A 26867-nucleotide genomic window follows, 5' to 3' on the forward strand; every position below is an offset into this window, starting at 1 on the left:
TTCTCCCAAGACTGAGGGTATATAGTTAAAATACTGTGTACAAAAGTTACTTGCATTAGTTCTATTCTGTCCTCCAATGTGGTTATACCTGAAATACAGTTGGATTCATTGTTCTTGTTTTCCCTTGATTTCAGTGACATGCCCCCCCCCACATACTGAGTAAATTTTAATTTTTAAATATGTAAAACATTTATTACCCAAAGAGGTGAATTCAAACAAGAATCATTCCATCCTCTATCTCTTCCATTCTATTCCCCACAACTGTCACCATTCTATATCTTGAATTGTTGGTTGTATAGGGGCATAATTTGTCTAATTTCATCAAACTATATATATTTAATATCTGTATATTTATGTACATAAATTGTACTCAATAAAAACAGTCAATTTAAAAAATACTCCTGGCACACAGAATGTCTACAAGTCAGGGTTTTCTCAGTGTGGTTCTTTTATTGGGCCCAATTCTAAGATTCTATGTGTATTTTTCCTGTGTTCTGTATTTCTCCACACTAGTGTATATGGAGGAACAAGCATAAATACAGACAAAACTATAATACAAAAAAAAGCTTGTTTTTGAAATAATCTGTTTTCTAGGTCCCTCTTCCTTCAACTAGTGTCCAATCTGGAAAGTAAACAAATGTGATCAACATCAAATGCATACTTATGACATGTGTACATAACAAGATTCTTCAAGGATATATACCTAACTGTTAATAATAGCTGTCCTTGGGTAGTGAAATTATAGATGGAGTTTTTATTCTTTACTCTTTTTGTGTCCAACTTACAAATGGGATATAAATCAAAAGTTCAAATTGTTAAGAATTTGAAACAAATTTTCTCTAGGGGAATAATATTTTAAATTGTGATTTTATTCCAAAGGTGCCCATTAAAAAAAATTAAACCCATAATAACTGTCAAAATGTTAAACATCTATATAACATTTGTTGCTTGAGGGGAAAATAAGCAATTTTAATAGGAAGAAAAAATAAAGAATGTGAATGGAGTTTTTCTCCTACAGATTAAGAAAGGAATTCTTAGAGATGTTTTATTATGGCTTTAGAGTAGTAGTTCATTGGTTTGCTTTTATTTATTTATTTGTTATCATTTGAGAGAGAGCGAGTGTGCGAGCTCAGCATGAGCAGGGGAGGGGCAGAGAGAGAAGGAGAGAGAGAATCCCAAGTAGGCTCCACTCTGTCAGCAGAGCCTAACACAGGGCTCGACCCCACAAACCATGAGATCATGACCTGAGCCAAAATCAAGAGTTGGGCACTTAACCCACTGAGCCACCCAGGCGCCCCCATTGGTTTGCTTTTAAAATTACAATTTTTAGGGGTGCCTTGGGTGGCTCAGCTGGTTGAGAGCATCATACTCTTTTTTTTGTTAAGTTTATTTATTCTGAGAGAGACAGAGATCACAGGGGCAAAGAGTGAGGGAGAATCCCAGCAGGCTCTTTGCCACAAACCAACAAAGAGCCTGCTGTGGGGCTCAAACTCACAAACTGGGAGATCATGACCTGAGCCAAAATCAAGGGTCAGATGCCTAACTGACTGAGCCACCCAGGTGTCCCAAGCATCCTACTCTTTATTTTGGCTTAGATCATAATCCCAGGGTCATGAGATTGAGCCCCACATCTGGCTCTGTGCTGAGCCTGGAGCCTGCTTAAGATTCTTTCTTTGTCTCTGTCTCTCCCTCTCTCCCTCCCTCTAACCCACTGCCCTGCTCATGCTCATTCATAAAATAACAATCTTAAAAATAATAAACATGTTTCTTTAGCTACCAATTTTATCACCTGGAATCTTTTATTTATGAAGCGTACATTATTTCTCTGAAGTCAAGAGAAACTTCCTTTTCTTTTTTAGAAAAAGTCAATTTCTGGTTACAAATGAGCTTAAAAATTTTTTTCACGTTGAAATAATTACAAACTTATAGAAGTGTTGCAAAAATAGTACAGTTACCATATATCCTTCACCCTGCTTCCCAGAATGTTAATATCTTTCATAGTACAGTACAATTATCAAAACTAGGAAATTAACAAGTTATTAACTATTAACTAAACTAAGACTTTATTTGAAGTTCACCAATTTTTCCACTAAAACCTTTTTTTCTGTTTCAGGATCCTACATTGCTTGGATATCATGTTGCCTTAGTGTCTTTCAGCCTGTGACAATTCCTCAACCTTTCTTTGTCTTTCATGACTTTGACACTTTTGAAAGACTATTGGTTATTTTGTTAACAGTGCCCAAACTGAGTTTACTTCCTCACGATTAGATTAATAAGAACAACACAGAAATGATGTGTCCTCAGTGTCATGTCAAGAGACGGAGTACATGATGTGAACACTGTTGATATTAACCTTGATCACTTAAGTTAAGGCAGTCTGTCAGATTTATCCACTGATTTTCCCATTTCAATTAATAAATATCTTTGGGACCATACTTGAGATTATGCATATATCCTGTTCCTCCTCAGACTTTAATCCACTAATTTTTGCATCTATCAGTGGATCCTGGTTGCAACAATTATTTCCCTTAGTCATATTACATTTAATAACAGGAATTTTCATTGTGTGTGTGTGTGTGTGTGTGTGTGTGTGTGTATGTACATCACACACACACACACACACACACACACACCTTTGTGTTGTGTGAGACAGAAATACTAATACCTTCACAATTCCAATCCAACGCCAAAAGGTTATACCTAGCCTCCCCCCTTTATTTGTAACTTCTCAGTAAGAAAACTGGTTTTCATTATCTATAATATTATAATACATTTACTTATTCAAATCTACAATATAGTTTCAGAATTGCCAAACCATACACCTGTGAGAAACTAGAAACTAGAGTTCCTTTTGCCTTTAGTCTTATTCAGCCAAAATACTGTTTCCAAAATCATTTAAGAGTAGGTTCTTTTCTTTCCCACCCACTTCTGTGTGTTTATGTTGTTCATTTATAATACAGTTAAGGTTCAGGGCACCTGGATGGCTCAGTCAGTTAAGCGTCTGACTTCGACTCAGGTCATGACCTCACGGTCTGTCCGTTTGAGCCCCGCACTGGGCTCTGTGCTGACAGCTCAGAGCCTGGAACCTACTTCAAATTCTGTGTCTTCCTCTCTCTCTGCCCCTCCCCTGCTCATGGATGTCTGTCTCTGTCTCTCAAAAACAAACTTTATAATACAGTAAGGACCATTTGCTATAGTCTGTAGTCCATTTATGTTTCCCCATAACGGTTTTTTTTTTTAAATCAACATTAATGAACATTTAATAAACAGGTAAAATTCACTCTTTGTGGCATGCACTGTGAAGTAGATTACAATTTTTGGCAATTATCAACAAAACTACCATTAAATATTCATTTATAGTTTTTAAAAATATTTTTAATGTTTATTTATTTTTGAGAGTGAGCAGGTGGGGGCAGAGAGAGGGGAACAGAGGATCCAAAGCGGGCCCTGTACTGACAGCAGAGAGCCTGATGTGGGGCTTAGACCCACAAATCACAAGAACCAAAGTTAGAGGCTTAACCAACTCAGTCACCCAGGCACCCCATTTAAAGTTTTTTGTGTGAACTTGAGTTTTCATTTCTCATGGATTAATATTTAGGAGTGAGATTGTTAAACATGTTAAACACAATAGTATGTTTAACTTTTTTTTAAGAACTGCCAAACTGTTGGGGCGCCTGGGTGGCTCAGTCTGTTAAGCATCCAACTTTGGCTCAGGTAATGATCTCACGGTCTGTGAGTTCAAGTCCCGCCTCGGGCTCTGTGCTGACAGCTTGGAGCCTGGAGCCTGCTTCGGATTCTGTGTCTCCCTCTCTGTCTCTGACACCCCCCCTCCCCCCCCCCCGCCCCGGCTCATGCTCTGTCTCTCTCGGTCTCAAAAATAAATAAATGTTTAAAAAAAAAAAAAGAAAGAACTGCCAAACTGTTTTCCACAGTGGCTAGACCATTTTACATTCCTACCAGCAATAAATGAGATTTCTAATTGCTTGACATGTTCACCAGTACTTGGCATTATATTTCTTTCATCTCATATTTATTTCTAAGTCATTCTAACAGGCATGCAGTGATATCTCACTGTGGTCTTAACTTGTATTTCCTTTAAAACTAATGATGTTAAGTTTCTTTTTATATTTTTATTAACCATCTGTTTTGTTTTTTTCTTTTTTTGGTAATGTGTCTGTTTAGACTTTTGCTCAATGTTTATTAGGTTGTTTTCTTATCTATGTTTATTAGGGGCTTTAACAACCTTTATTAAGTTGTCTTCTCTGTTTGTTCTGGATACTAATCCTTTGTCATATATGTAACATGAAAACACTTTCTGACAGTCTGTGGCTTTCCTTTTCATCTCTTAAAAGCATCTTTCAAAAACTGAAAGTTTTTAATTTTGATAAAGCTCAATTTATAAGTTTTATCTGTTTGGATGGATAATGCTTTTTGTGTTAACTTTCTCCTATATTTTATTCTAAGAAGCTTCATAGGCTTTAAATGTAGCAATACAATCCATTTTGCATTAATTTTTATGTAAGGTGTAAGTCGAAGTTTATTTTTCTTTTTCTTTTAAGATTTTGTCATTATTTTAATGTTTACTTATTTTTGAGAGAGAGAGCACAGACGCGAGAGCTTGGGGGTGGTGGTGGAGAGGATCTGAAGCAGGCTCTATGTCCAAGCAGAGCCCCAAAACTGTGAGATCATGACCTGAGCCAAAGTTGGACGCTTAACTGACTGAGCCACTCAGGCACCCCTAGATTTTATTTTTAAGTAATCTCTACACCCATCATGGGACTGAAACTCACAATCCTGGGATCAAGAGTCGCATGCTCCACCAATTGAGTCAGCCAGGTGTCCCTCAAAGTTTATTTTTATGCACATGCATGTCCAATTGCTCTGGCACTATTTGTTGAAAAATCTATCCTTTCTTCATTGATCTGCCATTGCACCCTTGCCAGGAATCTGTTCACTACATTTGTATGGGTCTATGTCTGGACTCTAGGTTTTGTTTATGAATTTATCCTTTCAACAATATCATATTATCTTGATTACTGTAGGTTTTTGAAACCAGATGGTTTGAGTTCTTGAACTTATTCACTTTTTCAGAATTGCTTTGGCTATTCTAGTTCCTTTGCTTTCCCCCAAATTTTAGAATATGCTTGTCAATATCTATTTTAAAAGCCTGCTGGGATTTTTATTGGGAATGCATGGAATCTATACATCAATCTGGAAACAGCTGACAGCATAACATTATTTAGTCTTCCAATCTATCAACACAGTATATCTCTTCAGTTATTTAGGTTTCCTTGGAATTTTTTCAATGTTTTATGGTTTTCAGAATACAAATCTTGTCCATTTTTTGTTGAATTTAAACTGAAGTTATTTCATTTTCTGGGTATTACAGACAGTACTTCTAGAATAAAACAAGTTCCAGTTGTTCACTGCAGACATACAGGAATACAATAGGTTTTCGTATATTGAGCTTGTATCCTGCAACTTTGCTAAACCCACCTATTAATTCCGGGCATCCTTTTGTAAACTGGGAATTTCCAAAGTAAATAATCATGTTGTATGTAACACGGTAAATATGTGGATAAATTTTAAAACTATTTTTTCTCTTAGATTCTTTAAAATATATAGGACTAAAGCAAAAATTGTTAACACTGAATTCTAGATTTATAATGCATGCAAATGTGGGGTGCCTGGTGGGCTTAGTTGGTGGATTGTACAACTCTTGATCTTGGGGTGGTGAGTTTGAGCACCACATGGGGTATAGAGATTACTTGGTGCATTTGGGTGACTCAGTTGGTTAAGTGCCTGATTCTTGATTTCAGCTCAGGTCATGACTTCCTGGTTCGTGAGATCGAGCCCTGCATTGGGCTCTGCGCTGACAGCTCAGAGCCTGCTTGGGTTTTTCTCTCTCAAAAAAAAAAAAAAAAAAAAAAAAAAAAAAAAATATATATATATATATATATATACACACACACACACACACATATTTTTTGTATATATAAATATATATTTATATACATTATGTATGTAAAATATATATTATATAAATATACATATATACACATATATATATATATATTTTTACATTTGTTTATTTTTGAGAGACAGAGCACAAGTCGGGGAGCAGCAGAGAGAGAAGGAAACACAGAATCTGAAGCAGGATCCAGGCTCTGAGCTGTCAGCACAGAACCCGACGTGGGGCTTGAACTCACAAACTATGAGATCATGACCTGAGCCAAAGTTGGACGCTTAACCAACTGAGCCACCCAGGTGCCCCTACAAAAAGGATATAGGGAGGAGTACATAATTTCTACATTTTCCTTGAAGTGATTAATATTAACAAATAAACTGAAAAGAAGATGGGATATTCTTCTTGTAGAGAATAAGATAACAATAGAGGAACACCTGAGTGGCTCAGTTGGTTAAGTGTCCAACTCTTGATTTTGGCTCAGGTCATGAACTCACAGTTCTTGAGATTGAGCCCCTCCCCTCCCACTAGGCTCTGCACTGATAGCAAGGAGCCTGCTTGGGATTCTCTCTCCTTCCCTCCTTCCTTCCCTCTATCTCTCTCAAAACAAACAAACATTAAAAAAAAAAAAAAGAAAATAATAGAAAAGTTTTAAGTGTTTGTATATACACATAACCAAATGCTATGTAGAACAGAAATAAATGAACTGTAAGTAATTAAAGAGTACAATACTGGGGCGCCTGGGTGGCTCAGTTGGTTGGGCAACTGATTTCGGTTTAGGTCATGATCTCACAGTTTGTGAGTTCAAGCCCCACGTCAGGCTCTGTACTGACAGCTCAGAGCCCAGAGCCTGCTTTGGATTCTGTGTCTCTCCCTCTCTCTGTCCCCTCCCCTGCTCACACTCTGTGTCTGTCTCTCAATAATAAATAAATGTTAAAAAAAAAAATTAAAAAGAAGAGTACAATACTTCATGTCATCTATTCTCACTGCCTGAGAATAAATGTAAAGACAAAACTGGTTATAGGCCTAAAGACAAGATAATGCTGTAGAGAGAGAAAAAAAAAAAAGTAGGAAAAAAAGATATACAACTAATATATATATATATATACAACTAATATATATATACACAAATATATGTATATATAATATATATACAACTAATATATATATACATATATATGTATATATAATATATATACAACAAAAAATATATACAACTAATCATTTTGTTTGAAGCCATAAAACTGTGAAGATCCACTTGGGAGCCATTTTAATGAACCAATTAACAATGATCTGAAATCACCACCAAGTGTAAATAGTCTTTCTATATCTTTTTTGTATATTTATATCTTTCATTAACATTAAACAATTTGCTATAGCCACTGAAAATATAAAACTTGCCAAGCTCCTAAAAGAATATATATTCACAAAACCTTACACTAGAAAAAAGAGGTAAACATTACATCTCATTTTTTAAAACAAAGAAAATACTTAAAAAATAAATAAATGAATTTGCTAGAATCATACATGGTCTGCCCTATTTGTTGGCAAGTTAGTTGGCTCCTAAGCCAGTGCAATGTAGCCCATCTACTGACATCATGCTGTTTATATTTAAGATACTGGAAACTAAAAGAGAAAATATTTTTTAAATGTTTATTTTTGAGAGAGACAGAGAGAGAGAAAGTGTGAGCAGGGGAGGGGCAGAGAGAAAGGGGGAGAGAGGATCCCAAGTGGACTCTTTGCTGACAGCAGAGAGCCTGATTCAGGGCTCAAACTCAAGAACTGTGAGATCATCACCTGAGATCTGTCTCAGGTTGGATGCTTAACTGACTGAGCCATGCAGGTGCCCGAGACATTTTTATCTTCCTGGCAATGCAGAGATAGTCCTTTTGGACATCTGACTCTTTGGCTTGGTTTCAAATACTTAAGATACCAGCCCTTGATTAACCTGCCTGATGAGACAGCTAGCACAGCTGGCTCAATCAGAGTATATTTAAACTTAAGGTGATCCTTATGGTCAATTAATGAAAATTCAGAAATATTATACAAAGTACTTTTAGTCATCTAAAAAAAATTTGATGAGAGGGTCCTTCCTCTATATACCCTATAGATAGACACCACACATTAAGCTCTGTCATGGGGTAGGAGTGACAGGAAACAAAAACCAAAGCATGCATTCATGCGTACACACACATGCTACATATACACATACACAGGTTTATTTGATACCACGAAATATGAACGTTAGTAACCTAGAAATGTAACTGTGGCAAAAATATTCAATTCTGGGCTATATTCAAACTTTGCTCATTTACCTGGTACATGTTTCCCATACATCAAGACATTTAACAGAAAACACCTGCTTTGGGGCCACTGGATGGCTCAGTCCCGTTAAGCATCAAACTTGATCTCGGCTCAGGTCATGATCTCATGGTTCATGGGATGGAGCCCTGCCATCGTGCTCCGTGCTGACTGTACAGAGCCTGCTTGGGATTCTTGCTTTCCCTCTTTTTCTACCCATGCCCCACTCACCCTCTTTCTCTCTCAAAACAAATAAAAAGGAAAGAAAGAAAGAAAGAAAGAAAGAAAGAAAGAAAGAAAGAAAGAAAGAAAGAAAGAAAGAAAGAAAGAAAGAAAGAAAGAAAAGAAAAGAAAGAAAAAACACCTGATATGAGTAGTTGCCCTTGACTCCTTGAGGCTTTCATGCATGTACGCATGCATTTCCTGATGGGTGGTCCTAATCTGAACCCAGGTTTCCTGACTTCCTAAAACAGCATTTTTCTGGTTTCCCTCCCTCAGACACACAGTAAAGTTAGTATAGGTCAGTGAACCTTTGTTATGCCTTCCAATAAGTCAGAAGTCAGCACACATTTTCTATAAAGAAATATTAGTATTAGTATTTTAGGCTTTCTGAGCCAAATACATATATTATCCTTTTTCTGTTGCATCTTCTTCCTTTTTTTTAAGTAATCTCTACATCCAACATGGGGCTCGAACTTTATAACCCCAAAATCAAATGTGGCATGCTCTACTGACTGAGCCAGCCAGGAGTCCCTGTAAAAACCATTCTTAACTTGGAAGTTGAGCAAAAGTGGTTCATAGGCTGGATTTATTTGGCCCATGGGCTATCGTTTCCCAGACACTACTATAGATTAATCCTTAGTTAACACTTTTCCACATTTGGTTTGAAACTTTCTAAAATACATATTATCACCATATTGTCATTACTTATCATTGAAAAGGATTTGAGAGTACATATTCTCACCCTTGGTTCCAAAGTACTTCTTCATATATCTCCTGAGAACAAAAACATTCTCTTGAATAACCCCAATACATTATCAAATTTAGAAAATTTAGTATTGATAGAATACTATTATCTAGTGCATATATAGTCCATACTCAAATTTCACCAACTATCTTAGTAATGTCCTCTATAGGAATTATTTTCCAATCTCTGATCACATATTGTGTTTAACTGGGTCTCTTCTAAGCCAGCTCCTGATATCCAGCTTAAACCAATTTGCTTTAGTTGGTCCCATGAGATCCTTACTTTGGGAACTATGCAACTTTCTCTCCCAAACACAGCTCTCTGAAATGTTCTAGCCTGCTTAGGACAACCCCAAAAACTATTGCATAAGGAAGTCTAAGCACTAGAGAATCACCCCCATACACACACAAAATTCTTTTCCATGGGTGAAGCACTACAATGTGTACCCTCTTATCAGAAAACAAGTTCTCTTATTCTATCAATTTAAACTTGAGTTCAAAAATATGTATTCATGGGGCACCTGCCTGGCTCAGTCAGTAGGGCAGGCAACTCTTGATCTCAGGGTCATGAGTTCAAGTCCCACATTGGGTGTAGAGCTTACTTAATTAAAAAAAAAGTGTATTCACCTCTCTACCCTCAGTGCCACTATCTAGTTTAAGCTCTCAGTATTTCATAAATTATTATAAAAGCTTCATTACTACAAAAGCTTCTCTTCTTTGATCTTTGACAATGCCAATCTTTCCTCCACACTTTCCTCCACACTTTTTATACCAAATGGAAATGCAATATTTCTCTTGCACTTCAGTGGTTCCCTCAAAACTTCAGAATAAAGCCTACATTTCTTAAATTTTTTTTTCAACATTTTTATTTATTTTTGGGACAGAGAGAGACAGAGCATGAACGGGGGAGGGGCAGAGAGAGAGGGAGACACAGAATCGGAAACAGGCTCCAGGCTCCGAGCCATCAGCCCAGAGCCTGACGCAGGGCTCGAACTCACGGACCGCGAGATCGTGACCTGGCTGAAGTCGGACGCTTAACCGACTGCGCCACCCAGGCGCCCCTAAAGCCTACATTTCTTTAGTGTTTATTTTTGAGAGAGAGAGAGAGAGAGAGAGAGAGAGAGAGAGAGAGAAAACGTGAGCAGGGTAGGGGCGGTGGGGTGGGGGTGGGGGGACAACAGAGAATCTGAAGTGGACTGTGCTGACAGCAGAGAACCCAATGTGGGGCTCAAACTCAAGACCCTGAGATCATGAGCTGAGTCGATGTTGGACGCTTAACCTACTGAGCCACCCAGGTGCCCCTAGCCTACATTTGTGAGTACAGGGTAGGGGGCTGTCTTCAAAAGCCTTTGCTTGCCTTTCCTTTTTACCTTCCTCTGATACATCCTCAAGTCCCGACTGCAACCTTAATTCAAAACCTACTTGCTTCACTTGCTTCAACAAGGACTACTGACAAGTTATGGATTGGGGTAATACAATTTTATAGATTTAAAATTTTTAAATCGTTGACATTTTGCTAATATGTGATTTAACTCAGTCCCTTTAATGTAAGAAAAGGATAATAACATTACTTCCCCCAATGGATAGATCATATGGGCAGGTCTAAAGAAAAGAGAAAATCTACGGAAATTCTATACTTTTCATTATTAACAATGAAACACCAATTGCTCCAAAAACACATATATTTACAGAATGATATATGAAAAGCCCAAACAAGTACAAATAATATCAAAATTTAACCTAGGAAAATCTCACTACTACTTCTTGCTCAAACAACCATAAAAACAGGAAGTATATGCAAAGCAATTGTATGAAACTGTTAAAGAGCAACAAATGCAGGCAAGGCTTTAGAGACGAGAATTAGAATGCTTGCGAGAAGAATAAAATACAAAGTGAGATGTAAATTTACTCCAGCTTCATCCCTGAACACGTGGTACAGGAAAACACAGTCCAAGAAGAAAGCTAAGGTGAGGAGACAGAGGCCAGAGAATAAGAGTTTCCAAAATGCAAGACTTTACAAAGCATCATCTCAGAAAACAAAGCTGAAAAGCAGCAGCAAATTATCAAAAATCTGCAAATTATCCTCAAGTAAATAATCAATTTCTAAGCACATAGCTGCATAAGGCTCCCAGAAACCCAGCAGAAAATAGCAGCTGGAAGACTAATCAGCAAAGCTGTCAAAACACAAGAAGTGCTGGAGAGATGGAGATTGGAATTCAAACCCCACCAAAATGACTGAGCCTTGATAAACACCCAAACATTCAGTTGGAATCCCAGAAAGGGCCTTGCTTTAAGAGTAAGAATCAGGCCTAGTAACAAAGGCAAAACTGATACCAACTAGTCTTAACAAAGCCTAAAACCAAACCTCAAGGTGATTCACCAATATACCATTAGCTGGCCAAAAGAAAATCCAACTGGGAACACCTAGGTGGCTCAGTCAGTTAAGTGTCTGACTTCAGCTCAGGTCATGAACTCACAGACTCTGAGTTCAAGCCCCTCATCAGGCTCCGTGCTGACAGCTTAGAACCTGGAGCCTGCTTTGGATTCTCTCTCTCTCTCTCTCTCTCTCTCTCTCTCTCTCTCTCTCTCTCTCTGCCCCTCCCCAGCTCGTGCTTTGTCTCTCTCTCTCTCTCTCAAAAATAAATATTTAAAAAAATTAAAAAAAAAAAAGAAAATGCAACTGTCTTTGAAGAAAAATAACATCACCCAAAATATCTATAAATTGTCCTCTATGATATAGAGTGACCAATCAAAGATTATAAAGCCTGATAAAAGTAGATCAAATACTGAAGAGCAAAAGAAACTATAAACAGACCCAATGAGGACTCAAATACTGGGATTATCAGACAGAGATTAAACATACACAAAAGGGGCGCCTGGTTGGCTCAGGTCATGATCTCATAGTTTGTGGGTTTGAGCCCCACATCAGGTTCTGTGCTGACAGCTCATAGCCTGGAGCCTGCTTCGGATTCTGTGTCTCCCCCTCCCTCTCTTTCTTAAAAATAAAAGTAAATAAACATTAAAAAAAACTAAAACACACACACACAAGAGAATCAAAGGGCACCTGACTGGCTCAGTTGGTAGAGCATGCAACTCTTGATCTTGGGGCTATTGAGTTCGAGCCTCAGGTTTGGTGTAGAAATTACTTAAAAATAAATAAAATCTTAAAACAAAAAAAGAATCAGGGGCACCTGGGTGACTCAGTCAGTTAAGCATATGACTTTGGCTCAGGTCATGATCTCACGGTTCATGGGTTCAAGCCCCGTGTCAGGTTCTGTGCTGACAGCTCAGAGCCTAGAGCTTGCTTCAGATTCTGTGCCTCCTGCCCTCTCTGCTCCTCACCTGCTCACACTCTTTTCTCTCTCTCCATAAATAAACATTTAAAGAAAAATTTTTAAATCAATCAATAAATAAAAAGAATCAAATGGACATTTTGGAAAAATTGCACAAAGAACACGAAACAGCTGAAATAGTATAAAGTTTTCACATTGTATAGTGGCAAAAGTGCTAAGTTAACTATAATAAGAATTATACTGGGGTGACAATTAAAATAATAAAAGAATGCATGACCAAAATGTTATTATAAGGGAAAATTTATATATAGATATAGATATATACATATACACACACATATACATATATGTATCTTTCCATGGTGGGGAAAATGTATATTCATGTCTTTTTATTTGCTGTAATTTGAAGTTCTGTTGTCTGGGGCCTTGCTAACACGAAGGGACTGCCACTCCCAGAGTTAGCTAATTCACAGAGACAGCAAACAAGCACATCTTTCACATACAAATCACTAATCCAGAGCCCTTACCTCCAACAACCTCACAGTCTAGGTTCCCTATTCTCTGCTTTAATTACCACAGGGCCAAACACTAGACAATTAGGGATAACTCCTGTATCCCAGAGCCTAGTGAAAACGTATAAACTGAGTAATCCTATGGGTTCCTGGCTAACTCATAAACAGAGCATGTGACTCTTGATCTTTTGGTTGTAAATTCAAGCCCCAGTACTTAAAAATAAAATCTTAAACAAAACAAAATAAAACCCTAGATAATCTTAAACTTGCTTACCTTGCCTCACTTGCTTCTTCCCATAGAAACCACAATAATTCTCCTGCCCATGTTTTTCCCTTGCTTCTTCTGCCTCCTCACTGACACCAACACTTCCCCATGTGCCCCACTTTGGCGTGGCATGCCCCTCTCACTTGGATTTATTCAGTATAACAAACCACCTTTCCAGTGGCCATTCTTACCTGATCTGTTGGCCTCCCCATGCCTGAGTAAAACCTATATTTAAAACAATAACAGCAACAATAAACTCTTCACTAATTAAAAAGATGACAAGAACAGGAGTGCCTGGTTGGCTCAGTCAATAGAACATGTGACTCTTGATCTTGAGGTCATGAGTTTAAGCCCCACACTGGGCATGGAGCTCACTTAAAAAAAAAAAAAAAAAAAGATGGCAAGAACAAAGAATATCAAAAGAACAGATAGGATAAATAGAGATCATATAAGAAAAAAAAAAAACCAGATTTATGCCCAACTATAAATAGTAACTGCATCAAATATAAGTGGGCAAAACACCTCAATTAAAACTAAGATGAAATAGAGAAAAATCTTGCTTTGCTCTTGGCAGAAATTTTCTGGATAGGACACCCAAGTGCAAGCAACAAATGCAAAAATAAGTAAGTGGGACTAAATCAAATTAAAAAGCTCTGCACAGCAAAACAATCAACAAAATGAAAAGGCAATCTATGAAATGGAAGAAAATATTTGTAAATCATGTATCTGATAAGGGGTTAATATCCAAAACATTTAACAAGTTTTAGCTAAAAATAACCCGATTAAAAAATGAAGAGTACCTGAATAGACATTTTTCCAAAAAAGACAATAGGTAAATGAAAAGGTACTCAATATCACTAATCATCAGGAAAATTCAAATCAAAACTACAATGAGATAACACTTCATACCTGTCAGAATGGCTCTAATTAAAAAGTGATAACAAGTGTTGGCAAGGGTATGCAGAAAAAGGAACTCTGTGCACTGCTGGTGGGAATGTAAATTGGTACAACCACTAAGGAAAACAAATGGAGAGTCCTCAAAAAATTGAAAATAGAATGTCTGTATGATCCAGCAATGCCATTTCTGGGTACATATATAAAAGAACTGAATTCAGGATCTTGAAAAGATACGTGCACCCTATGTTCACTGCAACATTATCATCATCATCATCATCATCATCATCATCATCATCATCACCATAAGTAGGCTCCACATCCAGCGTGGAGACTAGTGCAGGGCTTGAACTCACAACCTTGAGGTCAAGACCTGAGCTGAGATTGAGAGTAGGACACTTAACCAACTGAGTCACCCAGATGCCTCCACAGTATTATTCACAATAGTCAAGATATGGAAACAATCATATCTTAAAGTGTTTGCCAAAGGATGAATGGATAGAAATATGATGTACACACACATACACAGAAATACAATGGAATATTAATTTACCCATGAGGAAGAAGGAAATCTTTCCATTTGCAACAACTTGGATGAAACTTGAGGGCATTATGCTAAGTGAAATAAATCAGATAGAAAAGGACAAATACAGGGCTCCTGATGGGCTCAGTTGGAAGAGCGAGCGACTCTTGATCTTAGGGTCATAAGTTCAAGCCCCACGATGAGTGTAGAAATTGCTTAAATAAACTTAAAAGGAAAAGAAAAGAGGCAAATACTATATATTATTGCTTATATATGGAATCTAAATAAAACCTCAGAAAAAGACTAGAATAGTGATTACCAGGGATTGGGAGGTGGGGAAAATGGGGAGATACCGGTCAAAGGGTACAAACTTCCAGTTATAAGGTTATCAAGTTCTGGGAATTTAATGTACAGCATGATGGTTATAGCTAATAATACTATATTATATACTTGGAAGTTGCTAACAGAGTAGATCTTAAATGTTCTCACTACAAAAAGGAAATGTTAATTATGTGACAGGAAGGAGGTATTAGCTGATGATATAGTGGTTATCATTTTGTAATATATAAATGTATCAAATCAACACACCGTACACCTTAAACTTACACAATGTCATATAAATATATTTTATTATATGATATATCATGATATCATATCACAATATATATATGATAACATATATATATCATATCATATCACAATAAAGGTGGGAAAGAAATTTGGGGGAAAAAAGACAACAAAAACAAGAAACACTTTAGATATAAGGTTCCAGAAATAATAAATGAAAAAGGATGGAGGCATGCCTGGATGGTTCAGCTGGTCGAGTGTACGACTCTTGGTTTTGGCTCGGGTCATGCTCTCGCAGTTCATGGGTTCAAGCCCATATGGGGCTCTGCACTTACTGTGCAGAGTCTGCATGGGATTCTCTCTCCCTCCCTCTCTTGATCACACATGAACTCTCTCTCTCAAAATAAATAAATAAAATTTTTTTAAAAAAGGGATGGAAAAAGAAATACCATGCAAGCATTAGCCAAAGAAAGATGTCTGATTAACATCAAAGTAGATTTGTTTTTAATGTTTGTTTATTTTGAGAGCGAGAGGGTGTGTGCATATCTGTGAGAGGGACAGAGAAAAGAGGGGGAGAGAGAGAGAGTCTGAGTCTGAAGCAGGCTCCAAGGGGTCATCACGGGAGCGGGATTCAATCCCACAAACCGTGAGCCAAAATCAGGAGTCATAAGCGTAACTGAATGAGCCACGGAAGCACACCCCAAAGTAGATTTTAAAGAAATACTATGAAAGATAAACAGTGAAATTTTGTAATGATAATGGGACAATTCAAGAAGATACAATCCAAAATTTGTATATTCTTAGTAATTCAGCTTAGAAATGCATAAAGTAAAACAAGAGAGAGCTAAAAGGAAAAGCAGATAAATTCACAATCAGTATACATCTTTGAGTTACTGACAGAACATGCACACCAAAACAAATGAAATCAGAAAGGATGCAAAAGATCTGAAGAACATAATCAATGCATGTTATCAACTTGACATGCATAGATCATTATACCCAACAAACAGCACAATATATGTAATTTTCCAGTTCCGGGAGAAAATATTCACAAATACATAATACGGGTAAGTATCCAGTATGTACAAAGAACTTACAACTCAACAAAAAGAAAAACATCCCATTTTTTTTAAATGGGCAAAACACTTGAATAAAAACTTCCCAAAGATATGTGAATGGCCTTTAAATCTATGAAAAAGTACCAATCATCAGGGAAATGTATGTTAAACCCTTACTGAAATACTATTACACATCTACCAGAATGACTCAAATTAAAATGACTGTCAACACCTAATGTTGGAAAGGATATGAAGAAAAGAGAATTTTCATATACTGTTGATGAAAGTATAAAATTTCTACTTCTTAATGAAGAAGTCTGACAACTGGTCATAAAACTAAACATATACCTGCCCCATGATCCAACAGTTCCATCCAAGGTATTTACTTAAAAGAAATGAAACACTGGGTCCACAAAAAGACTTGTAAATCAAAAGACTTTAGGTCAAAAAAAGTTACAAGAGACAAAGATATTATATGTTAATAAAGGTTCAATACAGCAAGAAGATTTAACAATTATAAATGTAATACCTAACGGCAGATCATTAAAATGAATGAAGCAAAGATTGACAGAATTGAAGAGAGATATTAACAGTTCTACAATAGCTGGAGACTTTAATACCCCACTCATAATAATGGTGAGAACAACCAGACAGAAGATGAGCAAGGAAACAGAGAACTTAATACAATTAACCAATTAGAATTAATAAACATATAAAGAACACTCTACCCAACAACAGAATATACATTCTTCTCAATGGTACATGGGACATTTGCCAGGATAGACCATATGTTAGGCCACAAATCAACTCAATAAATTTAAAAAGATAGGTATCATACAAAGAATCTTCTCTGATCAACAGGATAAAGTTAGATATCAGTAACAAAAAAGGAAAACTAGAATATTCACAAAGTTGTGTTAATTATAAACAATATACTTCTAAACAACCAACAGATCAAAGGAGAAATCACAATGAAAATTAGAAATACCTAGAGTTGAATGAAAACAAAAATACAGCAGATCAAAACTTATGGGACCAAGTAAAAGAAGAGCTCAGGAGGAAATTTATAGCTATAAACACATTAAAAAAATAATAAAGAAGGAAAAAAAAATCTCAAATTAACAACCTAACTTTACAACTTAAGGAACTAGAAAAAGAAGAACTAAACCCAAAGTTAGCAGAAGGAAGGAAATAATAAAGATTAAGGCAGAGATCAAACAGCGAACACAAAAACAATATAGAAAATCAATGAAATCGAAAGTTGGTTCTTCAAAAAGACAACAAAATCGACAAACCTTTAGCTAGGTGGACTAAGGAGAAAAGATTACTAAATTACTAAAATCAGAAATTAAAAAGGGGACAGTACTACTGATTCTACAGAAACAAACAGGATTATAAGTGTAGTATGAAAAACTATATGCCAACAAATTAGATGACAAGGGCAAATTCCTAAAAATACCAAACCTACCAAGACTATATAATGAAAAAATAGAAAATTTGAATACTATTACTTATTACTTACTGTAAGTAGTAACTAGATTGAATCAGTAATAAAATTTTCCCAATAAAGCAAAGCTTTGGACCCAATGGGCTCTTAAAATTCAACAATAACAGCCTGATTTTAAAATGGGCCAAACACCCTAACACTTTACCAAAGAAAATATACAGATGGCAAATAGGCTGATATAAAGATGGTTCACAATATCAGGGAAATAGAAATTAAAACAATAAGATACTATTAAATACAATTAGAATGGCCAAAATGTAGAACACTAACAGTACCCTTTGGTACTGCTGACAATGTGGAGCAAAAAGAACTCTCATTCATTGCTAGTGGGAATGGAAAAAGGTACAGCCCCTTTGGAAGATAGTTTGGTCGTTTCTTACAAAATTAAGTATAGTTTACCATACAATCCAGTAATGGTACTCCCTGGTATTTACTCAAAGGAGTTTAAAAACATATCCACACGGGCACCTGGGTGGCTCAGTCAGTTAAGCATCTGACTTTGGCTCAGGTTATGATCCTACAGGTTTGTGAGCTCAAACCCTGCATCAGGCTCTGTGCTAACAACTCAGAGCCTGGAGCCTGCTTCCGATTCTGTCTCCCTCTCTCTCTGCCCCTCCCCTACTCTCACTCTCTCTCTCTCAAAAAATAAATAAAAATTAAAAAAAAAACAAACCCAAAAAGCTGCATTGAGGTTTTTTTCAAGGCAGTGAAAATACTCTGTATGATGATGGGAATTTGTCAATTATACATTACACTAAACCCATGGAATGTACAAGGATGAACCCTAATGTAAACTATGGTGATTATGTCAGTGCAGGTTCATCAGTCGTATTCTGTGGAGGATTGTGATAATGGGGGAGGCTATGCATGTACAAGGGATAAGAATTTATGAGATCTCTCTGTACCTTCCTTTCAATTTTGTTGTGAACCTAACTATAACTGCTTTAGAAAAATAGTTGTTTTTTAAAAAAATTAATGTTTATCCATTTTTGAGAGAGAGAGAGAGAGAGCAAGAGCAGGGGAGGGGCAGAGAGAGAGGGAGACAGATTCTGAAGCAGACTCCAGGCTCTGAGCTGTCAGCACAGAGACCAACACGGGGCTCAAACTCACTGACCACAAGATCATGACAGGAGCTGAAATCAGACGCTTAACCAACTGAGCTACCCAGGCACCCCTGTGTCATAGTTTTTTAATAACTGACAATTTGGGGCACCTGAGTGGCTCAGTTGGTTAAGTGCCCAACTCCTGCTTTTGGCTCAGGTAACGATCTCACGGTTCAGGAGCCCTGTATCCGACTCTGCACTGATAGCCCAGTTCCTGTTTAGGATTGTCTCTCCTTCTCTCTCTGCCCCTCCCCTCCTAAAATAAATAAATAAACTTTAAAAAATTGGTAATTCAGGGATCCCTTCAATAGTCTCCGAATATTCTTTTTATTTTCTAGGCTATTCACATTGCTTTATTCTCCTTCTTTTTCCCTCCAAACTGGCAAACATGTCCATTAAGAGGAAACATAATGATGTTCATTACAGCATTATTTTTAACAGCAAAAAAACCAGGCATGGTTGAAAACCTTAATATCTAATTATGTGGAATGATAAAGTGAATTATGATATATCAAATAGATACATGACAAAATGTGATATAGCCATTGTTATACATGTACACTTATTCATAAGAAAAATAAGCAGTACTGCAAAATTTTATGAAACAAACTATACACTTTAATTTTAAAAATTAAATGGCAGGGTGCCTGGGTGGCTCAGGTTATAAATATTATGTGGTACAGATATATGTAGGATGAATAATCATCTCATCTGACCTGGGCTATGGGGTTTCTAGGACATGGGACTTTCACCACTGGAACTGGAAAAGTCCTGGCTAAATTGAGGTAACAGTAATCCTAGATATATGTACATTCTTGAAAGGCTGAACAGATGTAAATGAAATAATATCAGTGGGTTATCTGAAGGGAAAATAGTTGTAAGTAATGGTTTCTGTACACTTTTCTTTTTTCAGTGTTAAAGGTGATATGATACATCTTTCTATGAACAAGGAAGGTTTACAAAGAGTCTTTTTATTGAAAATCTCAAAATAGAATTATAGTTAAAATTCAGGAGAAAACAGACTGAGCTTATACCAATAAAAAAGAAAAGAGAGAAAAGCCAAATAACTAAAACCAGGAAAAGAACAGGACTATTACAAACAACCTACAGAAATAAAAAGGGTCATATGAGCATACTATTTTCAACTGTATACCAATAAATTAGACAACCGAGATGAAACAAATTCCTAGAACCCACAAATAAAAGTAACTTAAGGGAAAACATCAAAAGATGGGAGCACCTGGGTGGCTCATTCAGTTAAACACTGGACTTTTGATTTTGACTCAGGTTATTATCTCATGGTTCATGGGTTTGAGCCCCACAACAAGCTGTGTGCTGGCAGCATGGAGCCTGCCTGGGATTCTCTCTCTCCCCCTCTCTCTCTGCCCTTCCCCCTGCTCATGCTATTTTTCTCTCTCTCTCAAAATAAATTTAAAAAACACTAAAAAAAGAAAGAAAGAAAGAAAATATTAACAGACCTATAACAAGTAAACACTGAATAAGTAATCAAAAACAAAGTCCAGAACCAGAAGCCTTCACTGGTGAATTCTACCGAACATTTAAAGAAGAATTAATACCAATTCTTCACTAACTCTTCCAAAAACTAAAAAAGAACACTTCCTAACTGACTCTATGAAGCCAGTATTAGCCTGATACCAACACCACACCAAGAAAATCACACACACACACACACACACACACACACACACACACAAATTACAGTGTCCCTTATGAATAGAGATGTAATGATTATAAACCATGACAAAGCGGGATTTATCCCAGAAATGCAAGAGTGGTTCAATGTAACAAAATCAGTAATGCAATATACTCCATTAACAGAATGAAGGAGAAAAACCATTATGATCACCTTAACTGACATCCAAAAGGTATATAACAGAATGCAACAGCCTTTCATGAAAAACAAAACAAACAAACAAAAACCACTCAAAAAATTAGAAACAGAAAAAACTTCCTCAATATGATAAAGGGCATTTATGAAAATCCCACAGCTAACATCATCCTCAATTATGAAAAACTGAAAAGTTTCTCCCTAAGATAAGGAACAAGGATGCTCATTTCATCACTGCCATCAAAGTTACAATTAAAGCAAATAGATAAGAAAAACAAAAGGCATCCAAATTGGAAAGGAGTAAAACTATCTTTGTTTATAGGTGACATGATCTTATATACAGAAGTCCACAGTATCCACATAAAAGATACTACAGCTAATAAATTTAGCAAAATTGTAGTGTAAAAACCAACACACATAAATTAGCTGTTCCCATATACCAGCAATGAATAAATTCAAGAGGAAATCAAGAAAATAATTCCATTTACGATAGCATCTAAAAGAATAAAATATTGATGACTAAATTTAAGCAATGAATTAGAACCCTTGTATACTGAAAACTACAAAACATTGCTAAACAAAATTAAAGAAGACCTAAATAAATGTTTAGAAAGACATACTGCATTCATGGAGTAAGACTCAATACTGGTCAGATGCCAATACTATCAAGCATGATCAACAAATTTAAACAATCCCTAACAAAATTTCAACAGCAGAAATGGAAAAGCTAATCCTCAGATTCATATGGAATGGCAAGGGGCCCCAAACAGCCAAAGCAATCCTTAAAAAGAATAATAAAGTTGTCCCTGATCTCAAACTTAGTACGACAATACAGTAATCAAAACAGTATGATACTAGCATAAAGATAGATATATAGACAAAAGGAACAGAACTGAGAGTTCAGAAATAAACCTATACAATATGATCAATTGATTTCACAAAGATGTCAAGACAATTCAACAGAGAAAGAACAGTCTCTTCAATAGAGGGCACTGGAACACTGAACAACTAGATTTCCACACACAAAAGAGTAAAGTTGGACCTCTACCTCACAATATATCCAAAAATCAACTCAAAATGAATCGGTGACTTGTATATAAGAGCTAAGACCATAAAACTCTCAGAAGAAAACATAAGGGTAAATATTCACAACCTTGGATTTGGCAATGGATAATGAGACATGACACCAAAAGTATAAGCAACAATAACAAAAAATAGACCAATTGGACTTCATCCAAATTTAAAACTTTCGTATATCAAAGGTCATCATCAAGAAAGTGAAAAGACAAACTACAGAATGGGAGAAAATATTTGCAAATCACGTATCTGACAAGGACTTAATATTCAGAATACATAAAGATCCCTTATAACTCAACAACAAAGAGACAACCCAAATTTTAAAAGAGGCAAAGGACTTGAATAGACATTTCTCCAACGAAGATATGCAAATGGCCAATAAGCACATGAAAAGATGCTCAACATTGTTAGTCAATAGAGAAATACAAACCAAAACATCAAGATACTACTTCACACCTCGCAGGATGGCTATAATCAAAATAACAAAAAATTACAGGCATTTGTGAGGATGTGGAATAATTGGAACTCCAGTAAATTACTGGTGAGAATGGAAACAGTACAGCCACTATGGAGCAGTTTGGCAGTCCTCAAAAAGTTAAACATAAAATTACCATGTGATCCAGTATTTTCACTCTTAGGTACACACCCAAATTTGAAAACACTGACTCAAACAGATATTTGTACACCAATGTTCATCGTAGCATTTATTCACAATAGCCAGAAGATGGACACAATCTAGTATCCATCAGCAGATGAATGGACAAACAAACCATGGCACATACAATGGGATATTATTCATCTATAAAAAGGAATGAAGTACTGATACATGCTACAACATGGTTGACCTGAAAAGTGATTATGCTATACATTATGCTAAGTGATACAAGCTATACACAAAAGTACAAATATTGCATGATTCCATTTATATGAAATATCTAAAATAGGCAAATTCATAAACAAAAAGTAGATTAGAGATTGGGTAGAGGGGGAAGGAGTTACTGCTAATAAATACATAGTTTCTGCTTGGGGTGATGAAAAAGTTTTGAAATTAGATAATGGTAATGGTTGCACAACATTGTGCACGTAATCAACGCCACAAATTGTACACTTAAAAATGGTTAAAATGGCAAATTTGATGGTTATTTTAGCATAACACACACACATATACACACAAGAAGAAAAGACTGGTACATATCCTTCTGTCAAATAATAATCCTAGATTTCCAAAACACTAAAATTGACTGTGTATGAGACTTAACAGAAATCAGAGTTCTTCTGCAATATTTAATTCTGTAGTAATGCAAGTCATTAGACTCTTCAAACCACTGTACTAAAATGCTAAACATGTAAGTTAAAGCAAAATAATATTGTTTCCCATTTTTTTAATAATCCAAGAAGCTCAATAAATAAAACTATCTACTTTCATATTATACACATATATCTATGTAAGTGATTATAAAATGGACTATTGCCTATGTTTCTTTATATTATTATTATTATTATTTTTTTACTCTGCCAGGACTAGATATTAAGTAAATGCTGGTCACTGACATTAAGCCTTTAACACTTACAAAATATACTGCTCCAAAGCTTCCATGGCCAATTTCTCTGAGATCTGTGAAGAGCTTCTCTGGGTCTTCTTTGAAGAAGAGCTCTGCAATTTCAGGGTCCTTCAGACTGCCCGCTCGGTTGGTTGATGGCATCCTGCTGGGCAATCAGTTCTCTGATCCTAATTTTATACTGCTATCCCAATCCCTGGTTCATCTGTATGAATGAAGCCACGCTGGCATAAACTATTGAAGAGAAATAAGAGAAAAAAAAGTCAGGAAAAGCAAATACCACTAAGAATAATTACAAGATCATTTTCTGACAGCATATACAAAATTATCTGCGGCCTAGAATTTCACTGAGATGGAGGTGTGGTCTACTAGTACAGTAGTTCCTAAATCTGAAAAGATACCATTTACCAGTGTTTAATCAACTCTGATACAGACATTCCAAAGAAAAACACAATGGGAGAAAGTAATGAATTTCACACAGACAACTGTTTCCCTCATAAATCTGATTCACATTAAAATATGGCCTTCATCAAATCTGTATCATTAGATAAGTAGATATTACAGATAACCAGTAGTTCCCTGGTGTTCTGTTATCAGTTCCTTTATACCAGAGTACCGACATATACAGATTATAGATAATATAGATATTTTTAAAATATAGACTTTTTTAAATAAAAATTTAAAGACTGAGAGGCTTCAGAACCTCTGGGTTCTGGAATGACACTGCCACTGCCTGGACATGAATCCTGACAACACTATTTACAAACTGTGGACTTGGGTACCCTCATTTTCCTAATCTGTACAATGAAAATAACATACTTCATAGGATAGCATCCCTCAGGGAAATCAGAGAAATCAGAAATAATGAGGGACATTTCCTCTGCCAAATATCAAAACAGAATGCAAAACAATGGCATCATTAGAATACTAAAAATAGGACAAGCAAATTAATAATCTAAAAGATAGTCAAGGGGCGCCTGGGTGGCGCATTCGGTTAAGCGTCCGACTTCAGCCAGGTCACGATCTCGCGGTCCGTGAGTTCGAGCCCCGCGTCGGGCTCTGGGCTGATGGCTCGGAGCCTGGAGCCTGTTTCTGATTCTGTGTCTCCCTCTCCCTCTCTCTCTGCCCCTCCCCTGTTCATGCTCTGTCTCTCTCTGTCCCAAAAATAAATAAAAAAATGTTGAAAAAATTTTTTTATAAAAGATAGTCAAGAAACAAACCAATGTATGTGTACCTTGGAATTTAGCATACAATTATAAAAAAATAAATGCAGAGCAAACAGAACACATTCAGAAAAAATATATATAAAAATTATAACCCTATCACATATCTTACATAAACATTACTGGCCTATAGAGGTATCCCAAGTAAATGAGGAAAAAAGGAATCGGATATATACAAGTGATGTTTGGAGACTCCAGTAACTATTTGGTAAAAAAAATAAAATAACACCTGTTCTTCAAACTAAACAGAATCACACACAGGCAATACAAACATAAATACAACATATGGCAATTACATATGGGAAATACAAACATAAAAAATGACACTGGGGCACCTGGCTGGCTCAGTTGAAAGAGCATGTGACCCTTGATCTTGGAGTTGTGAGTTTGAGCCCTACACTGGGTGTATGTAGAGATTACGTAAAATAAGTACAATTTTAAAAAATGAAACTATACAAGTAGTAGAAGGAAACAGGTTAAGTTCCTCCATAATCAGGAACTGAGGAAACTTTCCTAACTGTTCCAAATCCAAAACAATAATGACAAAGACTAATACATATTTAACAATATAAAAAGACAACTTGGGAAGAGAAGCCATGGAAAAAGACACACCTCAACAAAAAGACAAAAGATAAACTTCGAAAAAAGTTTGAAACTTATGTTTACAAATGTTAATATCCCTAATATGTAAAGAGCTTTTAAAAAAAAGTGTGTGTCGGGAGTGGGGAGAGGTGCCTGCGTAGCTCAGTTGGTTAAGCGTCAGACTTGGGACTCAGGTCACGATCTCACTGTTCATGGATTCAAGCCCTGTGTCTGGCTCCACACCATCAGTGTGTGCCCCTCCCCACTCACGTTTTTTCTCTCTCAAAATAAATAAATAAACGTTAAAAAAAAAAAAAGGAGGGGCGCCTGGGTGGCGCAGTCGGTTAAGCGTCCGACTTCAGCCAGGTCACGATCTCGCGGTCCGTGAGTTCGAGCCCTGCGTCGGGCTCTGGGCTGATGGCTCAGAGCCTGGAGCCTGTTTCCAATTCTGTGTCTCCCTCTCTCTCTGCCCCTCCCCCGTTCATGCTCTGTCTCTCTCTGTCCCAAAAATAAATAAACGTTGAAAAAAAAAATTAAAAAAAAAAAAAAAAAAGGAAAGAAAAAAAGACAACAATCTGATATACTTAATATCTGAAAAGTTTCTGAAAACAGCAAATAGAAAAGAATCCAGCAGATATGTGTAATTCACAGAAGAAAAAAAAAATAAGGAAACAACCATTAAATATATGAAAATATGTTCAAAATCACTCCAAGTAAAAGAAGACAAATTAAAACTATACTAAGATTTCATTTTGTAATCAGAAAGGCAAAAATTGACCACCTGTTGATGGTGGGGTAGAAGGGAAGTATGTATGCATTCATCCATTAGCAGTGGTAATGGAAAAAAACAATATAAACCTTATGGAGAAAAATCTAGCAAAAACATATGCACTGACCATTTCAAACAAAATACCACTCTACGGAATCTATACCAAAGGTACTTCTAGAAAACATCAGAAATGATAAATGTACAAGGTCAGGAACTGGAAATCATTACAGTGCTCATGGGAGTGTAAAATAGTACAACCATTTTGGAAAACTGTTTAGCAGATGCATATCAAGAAAAATAAGTATTTACTATATGAAGGAGCAATTCCTGAACTAGCTGTCATTTATTCAGTGATAAGAAAACACAGGCACACAAAAACTTGTACATAGTAGCTTTATTCACAACAGTCCAAAACTGCAAATAATACAAATGTCTATCAACAAATAAATGTAGAATAGAATTGTGGTATATTCACACAATGAAATACTATTCACAGCAATAAAAAGGAATAAACTAACAATACATGTGGCAATCAATACAGATGAGCATCAAAAGCATTATGCTCACTCAGCAAAAGAAGCCAGAAACAAAGAATACATACTTGATGATTCCCCTGATACATTCTCAAATAGGCAAAACTAGTCTAAAGTAATAGATCCATGGTTACCTGGGATGGGTATGGGGGAGTATGTGGGTATGTAAGAGACGCATCACTGGGTTCTACTCCTGAAACCAAGACTACACTGTATGCTAACTTGAATTTAAATTTAGAAGAAAAAAAAAAACAAAACCAAAAAAACAGGAAGAAGAAGAAAAACATTACTTGCTAATCTAGACATCCATATTATCTGAAT

General features: G+C 36.2%; 1 protein-coding gene across 2 annotated transcripts in view; it reads right to left on the reverse strand.

Moving 5' to 3' along the window:
- TAOK1 (TAO kinase 1) overlaps positions 1–26867 on the reverse strand; it is a 144882-nt gene that overhangs the window by 63043 nt on the left and 54972 nt on the right. For both annotated transcript variants that reach the window (XM_003996465.6, XM_045044975.1), the window contains exon 2: positions 23452–23673. In XM_003996465.6, coding sequence (XP_003996514.2) covers positions 23452–23583 — 132 coding nt within the window. In that variant the 5' untranslated portion in view covers positions 23584–23673. The remainder of the gene's footprint in view (positions 1–23451; positions 23674–26867) is intronic.

This window comes from Felis catus, chromosome E1 (genome assembly GCF_018350175.1).
Source record: "Felis catus isolate Fca126 chromosome E1, F.catus_Fca126_mat1.0, whole genome shotgun sequence".
NCBI classification, from domain to species: Eukaryota; Metazoa; Chordata; class Mammalia; order Carnivora; family Felidae; genus Felis; species Felis catus.